At 49.1% G+C, this 22,244-nt stretch overlaps 1 protein-coding gene across 1 annotated transcript; it reads right to left on the bottom strand.

Annotated features, from left to right (window-relative positions):
• Positions 1 to 19,003: 19,003 nt before the first annotated feature.
• On the bottom strand, positions 19,004 to 21,896 carry LOC100274251 (uncharacterized). The gene is made up of 2 exons (NM_001349930.1): positions 21,421 to 21,896; positions 19,004 to 21,141 (listed from the first exon to the last, which is right to left on the bottom strand). Exon 2 carries the CDS (start codon positions 21,106 to 21,108, stop codon positions 19,177 to 19,179), a length of 1,932 nt encoding a protein of 643 aa, NP_001336859.1. The 5' UTR covers positions 21,109 to 21,141; positions 21,421 to 21,896; the 3' UTR covers positions 19,004 to 19,176.
• Between the last annotated feature and the right edge of the window lie 348 nt (positions 21,897 to 22,244).

Raw genomic sequence — 22,244 nt, forward strand, 5'->3', positions numbered from 1 at the left:
CGGTCCCACGGACCGAGTGAGCTTCTCTTCTTAAATCACTTGGGAATCAAACTTCCCGCAAGGACCACCACACAATTGGTGTCTCTTGCCTCAATTACAAGTGAGTGTTTGATCACAAGAAAGAATGCGAAAGAAAAGAAGCGATCCAAGCGCAAGAGCTCAAATGAACACTACAAATCACTCTCTCTAGTCACTAAGGCTTTGTGTGGAGTTGGGAGAGGATTTGATCTCTTTTGGTGTGCTTTGCAATGAATGCTAGCTCTTGTATAGTGGTTGGAAGCTGGAAAACTTGGATGCCATGAATGGTGGGGTGGTTGGGGTATTTATAGCCCCAACCACCAAACTAGCCGTTTGGTGGAGGCTGACTGTCGTATGGTGCACCGGACAGTCCGGTGCACACCGGACATGTCCGGTGCGCCAGCCACGTCACCAAATGCCGTTGGGATTCGACCGTTGGAGCTCTGACTTCTGGGCCTGCCTGGATGTCCGGTGCACACCAGACATGTACTGTTCAATGTCCGGTGCGCCAGTATGGGCGTGCCTGACTTCTGCGCGCTTCTGGCGCGCATTGAATGCGCCTGCAGGTGACCGTTGGCGCTAAGTAGTCGTTGCTCTGCTGGTTCACCGGACAGTCCGGTGTACACCGGACATGTCCGGTGAATTATAGCGGAGCAGCCGCTGCGTTTTCCCGAGGATGGCGAGTTCCGGAGGCCGCTCTTCCTTGTAGCACCGGACAGTCCGGTGAATTATAGCGGAGTGCCTCTGGAAATTCCCGAAGGTGGCAAGTTTGAGTTGGAGTCTTCTGGTGCACCGGACACTGTCCGGTGCCCCAGACCAGAGGTGCCTTCGGTTGTCCCTTTGCTCCTTTATTTTGAACCCAACTTTGGTCTTTTTAATTGGCTTGTTGTGAACCTTTGACACCTGTATAACTTATACACTAGAGCAAACTAGTTAGTCCAATTGTTTGTGTTGGGTAATTCAACCACCAAAATTATTTAGGAACTAGGTGTAAGCCTAATTCCCTTTCAGTGACCCCAATGCCCCCTCCTCTCACTCATATTGCCGCCGCCTTCGGTTCCCACCCCTCCCCACCACTTCACTCCTTGGGCCATAGCATAATCATAGATATTATACTAGGTATATCCTAATGATTTTAAATTTGATATCCGAACAACATTGACCTAGGTTAAAACACTTTTTCCTTCTCTATAATCATATTTATCTCAACACTGCGAGGTAGATCAATATGAAAAGTTAACCTATCAAGCCATTCTCAATTGATAGTTTTATTACATTGTTTTTAAGATTGTCATGCCAATATTTGTCTAAGAAATAAGCTAAAGTTTTATCCCTATGAAACTCTTATTTGCAACAGAACTCTCTCATATCTCACTTCATTAAATCATATGTCACGTCATCCTGTTTTCCTATATGGCATATCATTTAATAATAACGAAATTGTCATGAAATGCCTACTAAAGAATGGTCTTAGAGCATGTTTGGTTCTAAGGACTAAAGGTTAGTCTCATTTAGTCACTAAATTACTAAAATAGGGACTAAACTACTTTAGTCCTAAGTTCATCAAGAGGTGACTAAAATGGACTAAACCATATTAGTTTCACTTTTGTCCTTTATTTATTTCAGTTGCACTAATGACATGAGAATGGTAATGGTAACTTAGGTCTTCTTACGAGTCATTTAATGTGTTCTGGATACTTTTAGTCCTTAAAATCAGATAAGGTAGGGACTAAAGTTTAGTCTCTGGACTAAAGAGATGTTTGGTTCTACCCAACTAAAGTTTATTCCTTGTCACTTCGAATGTATGAATGATAATTACGGTTATTAAATATAGGCTTATTATAAAAATAATTAGATAGATAAAAACTAAAATATGAGATAAATTTGTTAATTAATCCTATATTTAGTACTCATAATTAGTATTCAAACATTTGATATGACACGAACTTAACTTTAGTCAGACGTACCAAACAACCCATGTTGGTCACTCGTTTTTTATTCCTTCGGAAGAACAAAAACAAGACAACACAATTAAATAAAGCTTCATCTTCATCTTCATTCTTCACTCTATCTATGTCGAAGGAAAGATAAAGTGAAGGACGGAGATATTTAAAAACCAATAGAAGACAAAATGGATATAATAAAATATTAGGACGAAGCAAACGATTCAAACTTATAAATGTTATTTACTTGCTCCTTTTATTATTAATTAAAGGATTACAACAATATCTTCGGCTCCTTGGAGTTACAAAGCAAAGGCAAAAGAAAATACAGCTTCGTGGACGGATCAAAGCAATTCTTCCAAGCTAAAAAGTGTGCCTAATGTATGACACTGTTCCTTTATTTATAAATGTTAGATACAGCTTCAGTAAAATTACAATTATGATCTTGAACCTATACATTTGTGTTAGTTTACAAGCTAGAGGCAATGCTATCTTTTCCTTTTATATTCTTGTTGAATAAGTCATGGTGACATCGACTTGCTTTAGCCATCTTCACCACGTGCATGTCAATAATCCGAAGCTTTCAGCTTCGTCCCTGCAGTTATGATGGCTATTCATTGTCCCTAAATGAATATATCTTTCGGTATCTGTCCTGCTTCATTTAAAATAGGCTAAAAATGGCTGGTTAGTAAATATTTTAAAAACCTAAAAGGAACTAAACAGTCCCTTACACGAAGTAAAAGTGTGTTTAGAATGCTAAATGCATTCAATGTCGTTGCATTCAATATCATACACTTAACGTTTATATTTGTAGGCGATTTTTTCATTTGGTTTTTTAGTAAAGTTTGTTAGCGGTTCTTAAAATTGTTTAATTGAATCGTCCCAGTACTAGTAAATCTATTTAGGTTCTTAAAAATAAATATCCCACCGCTTCCTAATCACAAAACCAAAATAATGTACTTCTATATATCTAGATAAATTATTGTTACGTTAGTGAAAATGTTACTGATTAAAATCAGTAACTTCACCTGACCTCAAATTTAAAGCATAAACTACATAACATTATGAAACTAGCATAACTGGATCACATGAACGAACTTTCGGATCTAAAGTTATTAACAAAATAATGCTTAATACTTGTTGTCCTATATAGTGACGAAAATCAATCAATCTCTAATTTTGTAATTAAGCAAGATCCATAAAAGATTACTATTCCAACCTTTTTTGGAGACTAAATTGATCCCCTAATAATGATGTACATGGTTCTAACTAAGAGTACCAAATCAGTCTAAGATCAAAGTATACATGCAAATAATGAACAAAGCAAGAGAAATGAGATTACCACATTAATCTAGCATAATCAACACTTTAATCTCTAAGGTTTATGTGTACAAAGTGCTCTCCGAAAGCACTATAGAGTTTCCCCCAAAATTTCTAAAAGCTCGAGATTAATCTAATCTATTAGATCTAATTGATTGTACCATTATAGTCTTAGATTAGATTTCCAAGCCAATACAATTCGGGCAGCCCATCTCATCCTCCTATCATATGGGATTCGCCTAATCTGTTGTCCTCTTAGGCCACTCACATTGTGCTCGCTGTGCCTGCGCCTCTTTTAAGCCTCCCGTGTCGCTGGACTGACCAAGCTGGCTGTCGCATGGGCCAAATACCCAATCCAACGCACGTAATCGCCATATGCAACAATGGTTAGTCCAAAACATCTCACTCAACATCTTCGATCTAACTTAGTCATGAAACTCAGTTTTCGTACCTCAATTCCTCCATAGAGAAGATCAGAAGAGAGGGAGCTTAGATGACAGAAAAGGGAATGAAGCTGACATGTGAGCCTCACACGTTAGCATATTATTTTAGCATACATGCACGAGCCTAGACCTATTTAGATTGAAAATCGAAACGGGCAATTTATGATTTATAGATCAGGATGATAAGAATGACATAGACAAATAAGTTTAAGGATCTAAACGAATGATTTTCATGTTTAGAAGCACAAATAATTATGGAAAAGTGCGTTAATGAAAATAGGGTGTATATAATGACACTAATCTGGTGCTATAAATCTCTACGCTTTTTTTTTTAAATATGAAACCGTTACATCTAGAGCAAGCTTGACTTAAGACAACTATACATAGATCTTGCTTTTCATGCAGGAACGAGGGTACGTGCAAGTAATCTATTGACTACTCTCCCATATCCAAAAAGACCAAAATGTGGAAAATCCTGTTATGAAACAAACAAGAAAACTGAAACGGGCGGTGATTTCAGCGTTGATCTCTTCTCGAGGACAGCCGTCGGGGTCAGCTATCCAGCATACCGTGACTAGTCAAAAAGGACAAGGAAACACGAGCAGCTGCAGGAGGGGCCGGGAGGAAGAAGGGCGAAGGCGACGTGCAAGTAATCTATTGAGCATGCAGGTGGGCGTGGCTCAGACGGGGATGAGGCGCCGACGACATGGACCTGGACTGGACGGCTGCGGCGCGGATGCAATGCACGAAACCAGGGACGTCGACGCCATCGCGTCGTTTTCTAATCGCCGTTTGTGCTTATCTGGCTTATTTTATTCGTACCGGCTTCTATTGCTATAATGTTTTTGTCGCTATAAATTATATCTATAGAGTTTAAATAATCCGCTTTAATTGGAAGCGAACAATACTACCATATTACAGTCTGAAACAAAACAACTTTACCGGCTCCATATTAAATTAAAACAGTTCAACTTTATCGCGATTACTTTTGTGCACAGAATACGTTCCGACTGCATAATACTAGACACCAAGAGAGAGAGAAGGGGTGTCGTCGTCTTCCTCGCTGTCGTCATCAACGAAGAAACGAGAGTGACGACTTTGCTCGGCTGGCAGTGGCAGCAGGGGTGCCGGCGACGAAAAGCGGCACCAGAAGAGGACATGTGCCTGGAAACATGGAATCCACGGGACGGAGAGCAGCTGCTGGTTTCCAGACTCCAAAACTCGCTAGTACCCGGATTTGTCTTCTTTGCAAACCGACGTCGTCCTCTTGCTGTTGCTCTGATCCTAATGCAACGAGACGAAACTGCCGCAAGCTTGTACGTGCGAGTACGTACTGCTAGTAGCTTGGAGCCAGCCAGCCGGCCGGCCGGCCGAAGCCGCCGAGGGAGAGGAGAACCAGCCAGCCGATGAGCGATGAGAGAGCTGGCGCGCCGGCGGCTGACCGTTTCTGCCGCCGGACACCAGTGTGCAGTGACCACCACCCTGGCAATTGCAAGATGCTGTGTGGCAGCGGCACACCCGGACAGCCCTGAGCTCATGAGCTATTTGGGCCTGGGGGAGCGATGCCGTCGATGGAATGGAACGGCTCTATCGGCGGAGGCTACGAAGCTGGAATCTTGTGCGTGCCATTGCCATCACGCGCGTGTTGGATAAGAATTTATGGGGCTATAAAGATCACATGCAAACCAGGGATTGATGGTTCGCCAAGCTTACCGACCACCAAGACACAACATATCATTGCTACGAGCGAGATCTTGTCGGTGTCACGACGACAATGGAACAAGAGACGGAGGCATTAGGAAGGGGTAGGGTCGGGACGACGTCGCGTCAATAAAAACAGAGGGGCTAGCAAACTGGTTTATGTAGTGTCGAGAAATTTAGGGTCAAATTGATAGATGCAAGAATTAGACATAAGAGGATTCGATGAGGAGGCATATGACAGGGTTATTTTAGGTCATGTTCTAAATCTCTAGAGGTAATTGTTAACTGGTTTTAGTTGTGTTGGTGCAACTCACAACTATAGATGGCCAAAAAGCACGAGGCCTGTGAGCCCGGCACGAAGCCCGCTTTTTGGGCCCGGTCCGAACCCGACACAGTAGAATAAGCGGGCGGGCTTGGACAGGAAACTAGACACGGCGGACTAGCCCGGCACGACCCGTTTACCTCTAAGCCCGTTAAGCCCGGTTTTTTTACACTAAAATGTGCTTACCGACCCGTTTAGCCCGCTTTTCGGCCCGTTTTTTCATGCTAAACGGACCGGCCCGGTCCGTTTAGGCCCGCTGCGGGCCGGGCTTGACAGAAAATTAAGCCCGCTAGCTCAGTAGGCCCGGCCCGGTTTTTGGTCGGGCTTCACCGGGCCGGGCCGGATGGCCCGTTTGGCCATCTCTACTCACAACTAATACTTATTTAAAAGATATAGCTAATAATTAGTTACGGCCCGATGGCCCGTTTGGCCATCTCTACTCACAACTAATACTTATTTAAAAGATATAGCTAATAATTAGTTAGTCAATTAGTTGATCGATTCTAAACCGTCAGCTAATTTTAGCAGCTAGCTTCTCCCCTGGTTCCGCGTCTTGCTCTGGTCTGGTATGCTTGGTCAGGCAGGTCATCATCAGTGCCACTGCCAGTGCCATGCATGCATGCTTCCTTGTTTTGGTGCCTGCAAACTTTCTGGTCCTGCCGTAAAGGCAAAGGTCAGAAATCAGAGCTGCAACGAGTGACATGAATGAATGACTGATGTTTTTCCTCTCACTGTCGCATCCATTCAAGTTCGGTTGGTGCCTTGTCTGCCCAGATCGTCTCATACTCCTATGAAAACACCAAACATGCATGGTGCCAGGGGCCCAGGAACACCTGCTTTCGGGCTCGGAGGCTGTACCAGGAGTCACTCAGCACTGGTACTAGTACTAGTACCGAGGGATATGAGGATGGCAGGATTTTGCTGGCGCTGCGGGACTGCGGGTCATGGACTTGCAGTGCCAGATATTTGTGCAGCACTGTATGACATCCCGGTCCCACCTTTTAGATTCAATGCACCGCAAGGTGGTGCCATTTGTGTTTTAGTTTTAAATACTAACGATGAATATGATTGTTGAATTATAAGTTCATACTTTTAACAATTTATATTTATTATTATTATTATTATTATTATTATATATATATATATATATAGAGAGAGAGAGTATAGCACATTTATATTTTGATATCAGTGTTTCGTTGCTGATCGTCGCATCTATATATCTACACTACATCAAGTGGGATGGCTGCAAATCACTCTGCTTTAGTTATTGCGCTCACGGGTACTAGGACAGTAGGCTGTAGGCCTCCGAAACGAATGTTGTTCAAATGTTCACATACTCGTGTGAAGAATGGAAATCACATTTTTGGGGAGTGTTTATAAGCCACACAACTGCTCACTGCTTGTTCTTCGTCACCTCATTATGGTCGGCTCGATGTTTCGTTGTTGATCATCACAGCTACATATTTGCATTATATCAAGTGGGATGACTATATTGACCGACAAAATGTATGTATGTCGTTGGATAAGCTTCTTTCTCTTAGGTTTCAATTAGGTTACTCTCTACTTTGTTTGTGTTCATCATGTTAAGATCACGCGTCTACGTTTCTATTGTCACTAACCTTTTATCATACCTTTTCTGGATTAAATTGTAACTAAAATGTCTAATCTTCTAGCATATTAGGTACTTTGGTGTGAAATCTAAACTAAATTCCATACCATTATACCCTAACACATATGAATTGAGGTGGATAGATATATGGATTAAAGTGGATATGTGTGCATCTAAACTAGCTCTAAGGGGAAATGGCATTTAATTCCTCCTCAAAATTTCTAAATTTATACAGTAGTAAAGTACGACTTTCCATCGTCCGCGTCACACGCTTTCCACCATCACGCACGAAGTGTGTAGACTTGCTTTTAATTTACATCTACCCACTTCCATCCACTCCTTAAAGAAGAGTTGTTCGTGTGTCCTCCTCCTCCACCCCGCTCGCCCGTTGCCTCCCTGATCCGCTCAACCGACCACACGGTTTACGTAGTTCATGTGAAGTAGGACTGGCGAGGTTGGAGAGGCAACGATGCATCAGCCAACAGGAATCTTATGCATTGCGCCAACGACTCCGTCGTGACCACCATCCAAGCCATCCCATCTTCCTCCTCCGGTGGTGCCCTTTCACTTTCACTATCGCGTGTCGAAGGCCAGTCAGGCCAGTCACTGTGCGTCAGCCTACCTCCTCTTTCAGCTTTCATCACCTCCACCGTGTGTAGGGAGTCCCACACATTGTGCAGCGATGGCGGGGAGTGGAGGAGAGGAGGTCGTCATAGTTGCGGGAGATGATGTCGCGCCTGACACCTTGTAATAGGCAATGGAGGAGGATGCTATTGTGTCTGGGGTCGCGCCCGACATCACCAATATTAAGCATTAAGTTATATCTACCTAATTGATGAAGTTATAATCGTTGATTTCTTAGGTTGGTTGGTGATGATCTGGTTGTATAATTAGATTATAGTAGTTTGAAAAAGATCATTGTCTAAGTTTGGATTTATTTCAATGTAACATATTGCTTACTTTTTAATTTAGTGTCACTAATTAGATTCATAACCGAGGATTTGCAGTTTTCACATGGACATGTGCAAGTTAGCATGCTCTAAATCATTTGTTTCGTGTGTACTTTAAATTGCTCAGAGTGTGCGTTTTGCTATCAAAAGTTGCATCTCCAATTTATTTGATTCTTTTTACTACCGAGGGAGCAAATTTTCTTTGTTTCCTTACCATGCTATGTCATAGCTTGGTTAGACTTTCTTACCCTGTTAGTTAAGTTTTCATTCTTCAGTATTGTCTAGAGTATATGGGCTTCACATTTGTTTAACTGATTCAGTCGGTCAAAGTTATTGACCTATCCGTCTAAGCAAATTGACCTCTTTCATACATGGTGTTTGGTAAGGCTCGTGCCTGAATTCTGAAGCGGCTGATCTACAAGCCATTGCATTGCCCTTCTGAGGACACCCTTCATCCAGGATATTTGTGAATTATTTTGGTCTGGATTCTGATGCATCTGAGGTCGGACTAGATGAATGGACCGAACCTGCTAGGCTTGTTCAGAACTCAAGTGCTCTTTTGACAAAAGAACATAGAAGTAGGCTGGATGCATTCCACCTATTTCACGAAGAGTCGAAGATGCATCTGTTCAAGTAATTTGGCTTGACTTGAGTGGTGCTATTTATGAATAGAACCATGAATTTCACGCAATAAAACTTTGACGCGCTATTTGCATCCTATCTACAAAAATAACTTCTTCTGCTTACCATGACTTTCTTATGCTTACATGCAGAAAATTGTTGTGGCTTTGTCAACTGGCAAGGCTGTATAGGATGCCGTGTGATGAACAACGATGTGGTACACGAATTCAAGAGGTCCTTTCAGGATAGTATGCAACTTTTATATTCGCTTTAGTGTTTTAAGTTATAGGCAGCGGCAAATGATCTTTCTGACCTTTTGTTTTGTGAAAACATATACTGGTAGAACTACGGATTCTACCGGGCAGATTGCGCAGATTGTAGGGAGGGGATTTGGTGGGACCAGGGTGGCGGCGCTGGGGCGCCGTCGTGATCCTGGCTGGGTTGCGCGCAGGGAGAAGATCACAGGAGACTCTGGCTCCCTCTGGGAAGCCAGAATAGATTGGAATTCTGCTTGCCTTTATTCCAGAGTTTACAGATCTATATATAGAGCTATCTCAAGTCTATCTACTAACTTTGGATAAGTATAACTATCTAGATAGAGCTGATCTTTATCTACTAACTTTGGATAAGTATAACTAACTAGATAGAGCTTATCTATTAGCTATTGGGCCTTGGGCCCCACCTAGGCAGCCTTGGCTCTATTGCGCCTAACATAGGCTTGGCCATATATAACATCTCTCCCCGCCTTCTCAAACAGCTCGTCCTCGAGCTGTAAGTTGGGGTAAGCAGCACGGAACTCTTCAAGCTTTTCCCATGTGGCGTCATCTTCAGCTAGTCCACGCCACTGTACGAGAACCTGCGACACGCCCCGCCTAAGTTGAGCGCGAAGCACCTTGGCCGGCACAGGAAGCAGCCGACCATCCATCACTGGGTCAAGCGTCCCCAGAGTTGCAGGAGGATCCCCACGATGCGGCTTCAGCAGGTTGACGTGGAAGACATCATGGATGCGAGCACCATCTGGCAACTGTAGGCGGTAGGCTACCGACCCAATCCTTTCCTGGACACGGAAAGGGCCTGCGTAGCGAGGTCCCAGCTTTCCCTTCGCGCGCGGATGGAGGGACTGAAAGGTGCGGTGTAGCAGGCGTAGCCACACCCAGTCGCCCACCTGGAACTGGACCTCCCGATGCCCGACATCGTAATACTTCTTGGCGAGCTGCTGGGCCTGCAAAAGGCGCTGGCGCACCTTGGCCAGCATCTCATCTCTAGAGCGTAGCATGTCGTCTGCGGCCTCAGTACGTGCCGTCCCTGGCGTGTAAGGTAGCATGGACGGTGGGGATCTGCCATAGACCACCTCGAAGGGAGTGGCACGCAATGCTATGTGGTAGGAGGTATTATAGCAATACTCCGCCCAGGACAGCCAATCCACCCATGCCCGCGGTCGATCGCCGGTGACACACCGAAGATACATCGCAATAATTTTGTTGACCACCTCCGATTGTCCATCCGTCTGTGGGTGGAAGGCGGTGCTCATCTTTAGTGTCACCCCCGCCATCCTGAAGAGGTCGCGCCACACGTGCCCGGTGAAGACGGGGTCCCGGTCACTGACAATAGACAACGGGAACCCGTGCAGTCGTACGATGCCGTCGAAGAATGCCCGTGCTACGGACGACGCGGTGTAGGGGTGGCCGAGGGCGATGAAGTGGGCGTATTTGGAGAAGCGATCCACCACCGTGAGGATGACGGATTTGCCTGCCACCTTGGGCAGCCCCTCGATGAAGTCCATGGAGATGTCGGCCCACACCTGGGACGACACCTCAAGGGGTTGCAGGAGGCCGCCCGGCTGCTGCGCCAGTGTCTTGTTTTGCTGGCACGTGGTGCAGGTCCGCACCCAGTCCTGGACGAGCGCGCGATCATGTGGCATGTAGAAGTCTGCTCGTAGTCGATGGAGGGTTTTCTGGATGCCCTCATGACCTGCCGAGTGCGCCAGTGTCAGCACCTGGTGGCGCAGGTCGTCGTAGTTCGGCACGAAGATGCGTGTGCCGTGCAGGAGCAGCCCGTCGACGAGGCGCCATGGCGCAGCCAATACGCCGTCCCGCAGCTGCTGGAGGAGGTGCTGCCCGTCAGGTGCAGCTGCCAGCGCCCGCCTAATGTCGTCCAACAAGGAGAATGTCGGGCCCGAGATGGCCAGTGCTGCCATAGCCGTGTCCTCCACGGTAGCCTCCGAGTCACGGCGTGACAGGGCGTCGGCCACGGTGTTCAGGCGCCCCGGCCTGTATTCCACCGAGAAATCGAAACCGAACAACTTGCTGGTCCACTGATGCTGAGGAACTGTGGACAAGCGCTGATCCAGCAAGAATTTGAGACTGTAGTGGTCAGTCCGAACAGAAAAGTGGCGCCCCCACAAGTACGGGCGCCAGTGACGGACGGCCTGCACGAGGCCGATGAGCTCCCTCTCGTAGGCCACCAACTTAAGGTGGCGGGCTGCAAATGGCTTGCTGAAGTAGGCGAGAGGTCTCGCGCCCTGATGAAGGACAGCACCGAACCCTGCACCTGACGCGTCACAGTCGACGACGAAGAGCTTGGCGAAGTCCGGCATCTGGAGCACTGGACCCGTCGTTAGGGCATGCTTTAGGGCATGGAAGGCTGTTGTCGCATCATCGTCCCAGGCAAACGCGTCTCGTCGCAAGAGACGTGTCAGCGGGGCTGCGATGAGGCCGAAGTCTTTGATGAACTTCCGGTAGTACCCTGCTAGTCCCAAGAAGCCGCGGAGGCCTCGTGCAGACCGCGGGGGCGGCCAGGAGGCCACTGCCACGACCTTGTCGGCGTCCATGGCGACCCCGCCCTTGGAGATGACATGGCCCAGATAGGCCATTGATGTGGCGCCGAAGGAACACTTGGAGCGCTTCAGGTGGAGGTGGTTTGCCTGCAATGTCTCGAGGACGATGCCCACATGCTGGAGGTGCTCCGCCCATGATGCACTGTAGATCAGGATATCGTCGAAGAAGACAAGCACAAACTTCCGAAGATATGGGCGGAGTACGTCGTTCATCAGGGCCTGGAAAGTAGCAGGCGCGTTCGAGAGGCCGAACGGCATGACCAGGAACTCATAGTGGCCATGATGGGTGCGGAACGCCGTCTTGGCGATGTCATCGGTGTGCATCCGCACCTGGTGGTAGCCTGAGCGTAGGTCTAGCTTGGAGAAGAAATGGGCTCCATGGAGCTCGTCGAGGAGCTCGTCCACCACCGGGATCGGGAACTTGTCCTTGGACGTCTTGGCGTTGAGGGCGCGATAGTCGATGCAGAAACGCCACGAGCGGTCCGCCTTGCGAACCAAGAGCACCGGAGCGGAGAACGGCGACGTGTTGGGTCGTATGATGCCTTGTGTGAGCATGGCCTCACACTGTCGCTCCAGCTCGTCCTTCTGCAGTTGTGCGTACCGGTACGGTCGTACGGCCACCGGAGCTGTACCGGGCAGCAGGTGGATGCGATGGTCGTAGGGGCGGGCCGGGGGCAGTCCCGTGGGCTCGTCGAAGATGGCGCCATGTTGCTGCAGAAGGACGTCCATGAGGGGCTGTTGGGCAGTGTCGACAACTGCCACAACCAGCTGCTGCGGGGCAGGCTGTTGCGTGGCCCGCACACCCTGACAGTGGATGCGTCGGCCCTGGCGCTGGAACGACAGGATCAGTGCTCGGAAGTTCCACTGGATGGTGCCCAGCGTCTCCAGGAAGTCTACGCCGAGGATGAAGTCGAAGCAGCCCAGGCGCATCCCAACGCACGTGATGGAGAAGGACTCGTCGTTGATGATGACGGGGACGTCGCGGGCGAAGCCGACGCAGGGTAGGCGGTCACCGTTGGCCACCGTGACCCGAAGGTGCTCGCCACCCGCCATAGCTAACCCGAGGCGGCTCATCGTGTCAGCGTTGAGGAAGTTGTGGGTTGACCCTGTGTCCATGAGAGCGAGTAATCGCTCGCCGTTGATGGTGACTGGTAGCAGCAGCGTCTTGTCCGTCCGGATGCCCGCCAGCGCGTGTAACGAGACCACCAATGCGTTGGCTCCTGTGACGTCTGGGGCGGCCTGCTCCTCAAGGGGGTCGACCCCACCCTCACCGGACGCCTCATCGAGGAAGTCGTCGACCTCCAAGTAGAACAGCCGCTGGCAGACGTGTCCCCGAACGTAGGGTTCATCGCAGTTGAAGCAGAGCCCCTGCCGGCGCCGCTCCTGCTGCTCTCCCGGGGACAATCGGCGAAACGGGCGTGTCGGAGTCGTACTATCGCCTGGCGTCGTCGTACCGGTCGGTAGAGCCCCGGGCGGAGCTGGTGTCACGCGACCCGAGCCCTGCGCCCGTTGCGGTGGTCGCGACCCGCGCTGCTGGAATGGGGGCCAGGCCGCCGCGCGCCGTTCGAACGCCCGTGCCAGGTACATGGCAGTTTGTAGATCCTGCGGGTCGCGCAGCTCAACGTCCACCCGCAAGTACTCGGGAAGGCCGCCCACGAATAGCTCCGTCTTCTGCATGGGGGAGACGTCCCGAGCTCGACATAGCAATGCCTGGAAGCGGTCCGAGTACTCCTGGACCGTGGACAGGAAGGGGAGGCGTCCCAGTTCCGCAAGGCGAGAACCGCGCACTGCTGGACCGAAGCGAAGGCGACATAGCTCGGCGAAGCGATCCCAAGACGGCATGCCCTCGTCCTGTTCCAGGGCATAGTACCACGTCTGTGCCGGCCCCTTAAGATGGTACGAGGCCAGCCACGTGCGATCCGAGGCTGGCGTGCGCTGCCCCCGGAAGAACTGCTCACAATGATTTAGCCAGTTCAGCGGATCCTCGGAGCCATCGTATGTGGCAAAATCCAGTTTGTAGTAGCGTGGAGGCGCGCGCGCCTCAGCGCCCCCGTAGGCTGCGGTCTCCACGTCGTCGTCCTGAGGCAGCCCGTGGTACGGTGACCACGCTGCTGTCGCTGCGGGTACGTGGGGGCGCAAGGGCCCCTGACCCGGGAACAGGGGGTCGTCGCCGCCTCCTAACAGCATCCCGGGAGGCCCACCGACGGTGCTACTGGGTAAGGAAGTCGTGAGCGCCGGTCGCGGGAGTGCCTCAGAGTACACTGGTGGTGAAACCGTAGGCGCGCCCTGCGCCCAAGATGGGATGGGGGATGGGGATGGTGGGAAGCGGATCATATGGATGGGGGCTGTGGTCGGTGATGCGGTGGATGAAGGCCCGGGGTCGATCGGCATGCCGTACTGGTAAGAAATTGGTTGCCGGGCGAGTGGAGGGAGTGGCACAGGTGGCTGCGTGGGTGGGGGCAGTGCGGCCGGCGGCGGCTGCGCTGTCAGGGACGGGTGCGGCGGCTGGGGTGGATGGGCGGCTTGTGGATTGGGGAAGGGGAGGTGGCCTGTCAGCATGGCGTTCATGGTGATCTGCATATCGCGCACGGCGTGGCTGAGATCCGCCAAGGACGCCGCGATCTGGGCCGGTGTGAGCGCGGGGGCGGCCTGCTGGTTGATGGCCGCGCCGAGAGGGCCGAGCGCCATGGCCTCCGACGACGCAGGGACCGCGACCAGGGAGACGACCGGCGCTGCGGGCGGGCTTGAGGCCGGCGGCGGCTGCTGTCCCGGTGACGGCGACTTGGAGGAACTCATGATCGTCGAGTCCTCTGATACCAGATTGGTAGAACTACGGATTCTACCGGGCAGATTGCGCAGATTGTAGGGAGGGGATTTGGTGGGACCAGGGTGGCGGCGCTGGGGCGCCGTCGTGATCCTGGCTGGGTTGCGCGCAGGGAGAAGATCATAGGAGACTCTGGCTCCCTCTGGGAAGCCAGAATAGATTGGAATTCTGCTTGCCTTTATTCCAGAGTTTACAGATCTATATATAGAGCTATCTCAAGTCTATCTACTAACTTTGGATAAGTATAACTATCTAGATAGAGCTGATCTTTATCTACTAACTTTGGATAAGTATAACTAACTAGATAGAGCTTATCTATTAGCTATTGGGCCTTGGGCCCCACCTAGGCAGCCTTGGCCCTATTGCGCCTAACATAGGCTTGGCCATATATAACATATACTCATTTCGTTCTTTTTTATTTGTCGCGGTTTAGTTCAAAAATAAGCTAGTGAGCGACAAACGTTTAAGAACGGAGGTAGTAAATAATAAATCTCACTTAGGGCTTGTTTGGGTAATCTCAGATTAGAGTGGATGGAGGTGGTATGTGGTGTATTGAAGTGTAATATGAACTAATTTTTCTTTCAATTCCCTTCGATACACCTCAATACACTTCAATCCCTCTATACCCAAACAAAGCCTTAGTCCTGTTGGCCTCTTTTCTAAGTTGGATAAATCCGCATCTGATGCAACTTATCCTGTCTTGTACCCAATGAAACTGATCTCAAGGGAAGGTCTACTCCTCCTGAATTTATGATGTGGGTCCTGGAAAACACCCAACCCAAGAAAAAAAATAGGGAATTTCTTGAGAGAATACTTTGGCTCCTGAACATGTTAGAATGTCACTTTTGCTAACACGATCTAAACGGTAAATAAAGGGTGACCCATTGTTTATAGCCTATGATAACATTAATCCTAACCAGTTAATCGGGGTGCTAGAATGTCACTTGGTCGGATCACGGATGCACTCGGCTCCAAGCCTCCAACCCTACCTCTACCTGTGTGTCTGTGTTATTAGATCAGAGCAATCTCTGAAACCCGACTTGGTCAGCTCGGTCTCTGTTTCCCCGTGATATTCCGATCAGTCAGTCCATCGCTACGAGTAGCTTGGGGACCGACCTAATGCATGGTTTCTTTGTCCTGGGGCACCTAGTGGCTTGCACTGACGCAACCTGTGCTGTGCAGCAACGGCGTTCGGCGTCCAGCGTCCAGCCATCCACCTTCTCGTCCATGACGACCATGAGTGGCTGGGTCGTTTTGGCAGTTCCATTCTGATATCTACGCTGCACTGTTCCTCCTTGAACCGTGTGATTTGTTGCAGGGGAAGTTTTTTTTTCCGCCATGTACAGCGAGTGCGTGCCGTGCTCGTGCAGTGGCTGGCATGGCATGGAGTATACCGACTACTATAGTGCATAATCCTAGCGCAGAAGCTACTGAAATGCCTACCGTTTTCGTTGGCGCCATGCTATGATGCTATGCTTCCAAGTTGGGAGAACCGGAGAAGGATGTCACCACAAGACAAGACAAGGGTTTCCACATTCCAACTCCACAGCTCTGAACTGGGAGCTGCGAAACCACGGGCAGCGCAGGTCCACACCGCTCGAGAGATTCTCTGATGATTAGGCTGTCTCCTGAAGCTATTCTATCACATACTCTATTTCAATTACACTATAGTATAATATACAGTAAAAATTTCCTATTTTACCCTATTTTACACTATCTATTTTACACGAATGGTATAACCATAAAAATATAAAATGCTATCTCTACTATTAGCACAAGTGAATTCTCTAGAGCTACATCTTCTGCCTTGTTGCAATATGTTAAACATAGAAGAAAGTTATTGAGTAGGAGGGTCCTATTTTTTCTAGCTTACCGTGTATGTGTGCCACTATAAATATGAGTATAAATATGAGGTGACCCACGAGAGTATCATGTTATTCAATCTATCATGGCAACAAGCCAGCCAGAAAATTTGTAAATATCCACCACGACTTCTTCCTCCACCACCTCCCCTTCCACCATGTCCACCACGATGGCATCCATTCAATCTGCCGCCTTTGCACCTATCCTAATCGGCTAATCCACCACATCGTCTTTGTTCAGATCACCATGACCAACTATCTCATCTAGCACGCAAAACTTCTACCATATCACTGGAGTACTAAGCTCATTGTTTACCTAGACGGAACCATTCCCACGTCGTCTAAACTCTAAACTACAACAATGTTGACCTTCTATGACGTTCTAATGGTATCATAAGCATCATAGAATGTGCGTAATTAAAGGTCTTCTATAACGTTCTTATGGTAAATTATGGTGTTCCTAAGAATATTTCTCATTAGGAATGTCATATTTTATGATGTTTCGTCATAGAAGACCTTTACTTACGTGCCTTATGTCACACTCATAATACCATCAGAATGCCATAGAAAGTCAATATTTTTGTCGGTGGCGTCTTCAATAGTAGCAGTGGACACCGTGTCTGAGGACGTTCTTTGTGATGTTGTTGACGCCACATCATTGAAGGAGGCTGGGTTCCCTTCAACGCAAGTTTGCATCTTCTAACAAGGCGAACAAGGTTCGGATCCTTTGTGAACTTGCCACTACGAAGAAATAAGATTTATCTATCGTCGACTACTTTCGCAAGATAAAGGGCCTCACCTTTGATCTTGCCATTGTTGGTTCTCCTCTAAGTTATGACAACGTACGTGCTCACCTACCTCTTCGTCGGTCTTAGATTAGAATATGATACATTATTCTCTTAAATGACGATCAAGAGTGAGTCTCTCTCGCTTGATGGTGTGTACACACTCTTTATGGCGTTTGGTGCTCTCCAACTACAACATCAGGTGACACTCCAACTCAATAGCGGGTTCTCAGTGAGTTATGCTGGCCATAGAGGATCTCCCCGTGGTCACAACCACTCCCCAGGCGGTGTTTTGGTGGTTTGTACCCTCTCAAACCATATGATGTCGCCACTCTCAAACAAGCCCTAATTAGTTGATCTACCAGTCATGCCCAATGGCATGCTTGTCTTGGTCATCTCTCATCTCAAATTATTTAGCCGATTTTGCATCTTAATAGTATTAAATGTCCTAAAAAGTCGAAGTCATCCATTTGTAATGCATGTCAGTTAGCTGAAAGTCATCAATTGTCGTAAATAGTTCCATTCATTATTCTATGTCATCTTTGGACCTTATTTTTTTCACAAGAGCTTCTTTTCTCGTAGCATAAGTACATTCAAGACCTCTTGTATCAGACCAACATGCTTTACGCTAATAGTGTGTCTACTCCAATGTTACCAGCTGAGAAGTTGCAATTACATAGCGGTGAGAAACTTTGTACTAAGAATGGTATCCGTTATAGAAGTGTTGGCGATGTCACCTTACAATATCTCTCGCTCACTCGCTCGCTCGTACATCTCTTTTTCTATCAACCGATTGTGTTGGTTTATGTCTTCTTCTACAACGAACCATTAGGTTGCAATCAAAAGGATCGTTCGTTATCTTCATGAAACAATTGACATGAGACTTTTCGTTCACAAGTCTGCCTCTTTTTTGTTGAGTGCATTTTTTTGTCGTTTGGGCCAACAATCCTGATGATCGACGAAGTACGAGTGATTATGCTATATTCTTTGGTGCAATCTTGTCTTCTGGAGTTCCTGTAAGCAACTCACTGTTTTTCATTCTATTGTAGGGGTCGAGTATAAAGTTATTTGCCGATGCTACCGTTGATATGATTTGCTTCAAGTGGTCTTGCGTGAACTTGGGGTTGCTCGGTCGTGTGCTCCTACATTATGATATAATAAAATTGGTGCCACTGACACCTATTTGTGTGCCAATCCAGTATTTTATCGATGTTTTAAACATGTAGAAGTCGATTATCACTTTGTGCGGAACTTATCTCCACTCGAAAACTCGATGTGTGGGTTATTTCATCCAAGGATCAAATTGCAAATATTAGGCCGTCTGTAGCAGTCTACTCAAAGTTTACCCAAAAGCACTATTTTGCACTGTTCTGCACTGTAGACTGCATTGTTCGCAGAGTGTATTTTAAAATAGCCTCATAACTAAGACTTTTCTGGTTACACCGTTTAGTAGTCTTCGTCGCAATCTGAACATTATTGCACTATGTCAAGATTAGGACGGGGTGTTAAACATAGAATATTAGTAAGAGAGTCCTACGTTTCTTGGAGCTGCATACACGATCTGTTAAACATAGAAGAATTTTATCCCTATTATTACGTTTCTGGAGAGCTGTCTCCTGACTTGTTATGATTTCTAGCTTCCTGTGCACGATATCACACATGATCCCGTGACCGTGAAGGGTATCGTGCCATTCAATCTATCCGTGATAATTTTGTACAGTACGACGCAACTAAACGCAATACTGTACAGCAAAACAGTGTGTTTTGTACTGTGCAAATGTACCAGGTAGAATACAAACCCCCTGTTAGACTTAGACAGACGAGTGCAAACAAGAAACAAACAAAAACGTAGAGGGGCTACAACAGCAATCCCGTCTGCTCTTCATCCACAATATATATATCAAAGTTTCGTTTCGTTGCAGCCAAGTCCATCCATTCACCATCAGCAGATGACAGCATTCAGAGTCTCGTTCTCCACGAAGCCGATCCCGTCCGAGCACTCGTTTCCGGCGGTACTGGTACACACAGCGTCGCCGTCGACGTCCTGCCCGAGCAGGCCAGGCGACTCGCGCACCCCGCGAATGTAGTTCCGTACGAGCTCGTTGTGCTCCTGGTCGCCGGCCGAAGAGACCGTGTCGCACTCGGAGACGACGCTGAGCCTGGACGACACGCTCCTGTCGCTGAACTGCCTCTGGAAACCGCTCGCGCTCGCTTCGCCGAGGCTGGATTCCTCCAGGGCAAAGCATGGCTGGAGCCTGGGCCCGTGTCTCTGCGGCGGCCTGCCGAAGCTGAAGCTCTCGTGCCTTCTGAACAGCGCGTCCTGATGCAGAGCTGGCATCGGTTCCTGGGGTCCCAGACTATGGTGTGCAGGGTGGCCACTGTTGTCGTCTGGCTGTTCATCGGTGAGGAAACTGAAGGGGTCGTCTCGTGGATGCAGAATAGGAGGAGCCGAGCCTGGGATCTCCGCGTCGTCGCTAGTAAACGGGTTCATCCTTCGCGCTGGAACTGAAACAGGATGAACTTTCGGACGGAACCGTGATAAACCGTCTGCTAGACCGCCCACGCCGTCCAGCTCAAACTGTATGTTTTTCCTGGATTTTCTCTTCACCATCAGCGTCTCCAGCCGACGGCTCCGTTCGGTCTCGGAGTACCCAAGATCCATGGCGTTCTTCTCGTTGTCGGCTGTCCAGAGAAATGCAGGCTCAGTTCCAGGATCCTTCTCCTCCTCCTCGCCATCATCTTTGGCCTTGCTATTGTCAGCCACTTCATTGTTAACACTCGGAGGTTGACGATCCAGAGAAGCCATGTTCAAATGGTTGTCTGAATCACCAGTATTAAGGAGACCAGGACAAGAGCGATCAACACCCAGACCCAGGGGAGGGCCCGTCTCGGTCTCATCAATCACCGGAGAAGAGTCTGTCATAGAAACGTCAGGTGGGTGTCCCTCTGCATTATCAGGGCCAAACCCTGATGAACTGTTGTCATGGCTGCCAACCGTAGCGAATGGCGAGCATAGAGAATGGTCCAACTGGTTGTCCGGAACAGAACTAATAGCCTCGATCTTTATATCAGCAAGCTTCTTCCTCCGGCGCACGGAGAAAGCACGGCCCCATTTGCATTTACCCGCGCTTCCATCGGCAGACTGTGCATCTGTGGATACTGTCCCTTGCTGATCTGCCTTTGCCACCACTTTAACATCGTCACTAACATCCTCTCTTGAAGAGCAAAGGCCTAGGGCTGTCTCTTCCCCATCAACTGCATTACGATGCACGTCATCGAACGAACTGGCACACTCATCCTTGCTAGAAAACGCACCTTCAGACTCTTTTTCTGCGTTGTACTTCATGTATCCTTCCGTGGCAGCTTCTTGCTTCAGCGAAGGAACAGGAGTGTGGAAACCTTCAGGTCTCTCAGTCTCATCCCCTTGATGAACCTGCTTCAGAAGAGGAACATTTTCATCCAGACCAGCATGCCCGTTACAGTCCCTTGTGCCACAGCCTGCCTCCTTGGCTACGTTCTTCTCCAACGTCGTAGGCACCGAAAATCTCTGCTGTTCTTCTCTGATATCAACATTTCTAGAAGACCTCCCAGCTGAAACTTGCTCAGGAGCCGTCCCGTCTTCACGGACCTCCGGAAGGCGTGCGCTCCCGTGGCATAGCAGCGCAGCGAGGAGGAGGCCGGTGCATATGATCACCGGAGAAGCGGAGAGCAGGAGAGCGAAGAGGCCCGGTGCGTGCCTGTGCAGCAGGTAGAGCAGCAGCACTAGGCTGAACAGAGGCCAGTGCTGAGAGGCGCATCTCCAGCCTGTTCTGATGCAGCACCTTAGCGTTTTCTTGGTGCCGCACCAGGCATCTCGCTTCGCCTCGACGCCCATGGCCTGCCCGGCTGCCCCTCTCCCAGTTCCCCCCTACACGGATCGTCCAGACACAGGCAGAGGCAACATTGACTCAGTGAATCTGACAGTGGTGAAGAATAAATGAAGCTGAGAGAACATGATGAGTGCTTAGTTCGCAGCTTTCAGATGTAGCAGTATATGCATGTACTATATACTATACCATTACCAATGCTTAGCTCGGACTCGGACAGAACGTACATAAATGCCAAAAGCACAAATAAAAATACCAGCAATGCACATGATCCTTGCTTTCAGATGGACTCAGATAGCGTAGCGATCGGCCGATCGTACCTGTAGGTAGCCGAGCCGGTGACGTGATCGGAGGGCCGGGATCTGGAAAAGCGAGAAGCGCCACACGGGGGGGCACAACAAGGCGAGCGTCAGCGGCGGCGGCGACGGCGGGCAGGCAGGCAGGCAAGGGGCCGGAGCGGGGACGAGAGGCACGTAGTACGTGAACGTCAGGAGGAAAGACCTGGTGGGCAGGCGAGACACGAGGATCGATCGGCTCGGCTGGATCGCCGCCGCCGTCGGTGGCAGAGGGGAGGCCTAGGCGGGCGCGCCTCCGGTGCGGCGGGGCGGTGGCGGGTGGCCGGGCAGAGAAGGACGCGAACAGGAGGTCAGGGATGCCGAGCCGAACAGGGAAGGAAAGCTCAAGAGAGAGCGGCGCGCCGGCAAAAGCGATGGCAATTGGCAACATGGAGCATGGGCAGCGTGGGGGGAAGGTGGCAGGCGCGGGCCCAGGGTCCCCCCGTCCCCGTGGCTGTGGCAACTGGCACGTGCGTCCACGCCGCCCGGGCCAGTGGGGATGGGTCGGGGTGGGTGGGGTTGTTTTTCGTTTTCCAGCGTGTTTGGTTGGTCTGGCTGGCCTCGGATTCGCGGTCGGGTTGGTGGATCCTCCTTGCAGCTGGCTTCTTTTTTCCCGATCAGGAGGGAATTCGTGGTGGATGCATCCTGGACGGTGCCGAAAAGCTTCTTTTCGGTGCTCAACTGCTCATGGCGGATGATGGCCACAGCTTAGATCAGGTGTTGGTGCACCGGCTTTAGGAAGGCACATCAAGAGCCCAACCATAAAAAATAATTCCGCTTGTGTTTTGTGTGGAGATTTAAAATTTAAA

This window comes from Zea mays, chromosome 6 (assembly GCF_902167145.1).
Source record: "Zea mays cultivar B73 chromosome 6, Zm-B73-REFERENCE-NAM-5.0, whole genome shotgun sequence".
Taxonomy (NCBI): Eukaryota; Viridiplantae; Streptophyta; class Magnoliopsida; order Poales; family Poaceae; genus Zea; species Zea mays.

Excerpts from the sequence above, each read along its gene's own strand:
- LOC100274251 (NM_001349930.1), bottom strand. The coding sequence starts at position 21,108 with ATGGGCGTCGAGGCGAAGCGAGATGCCTGGTGCGGCACCAAGAAAACG.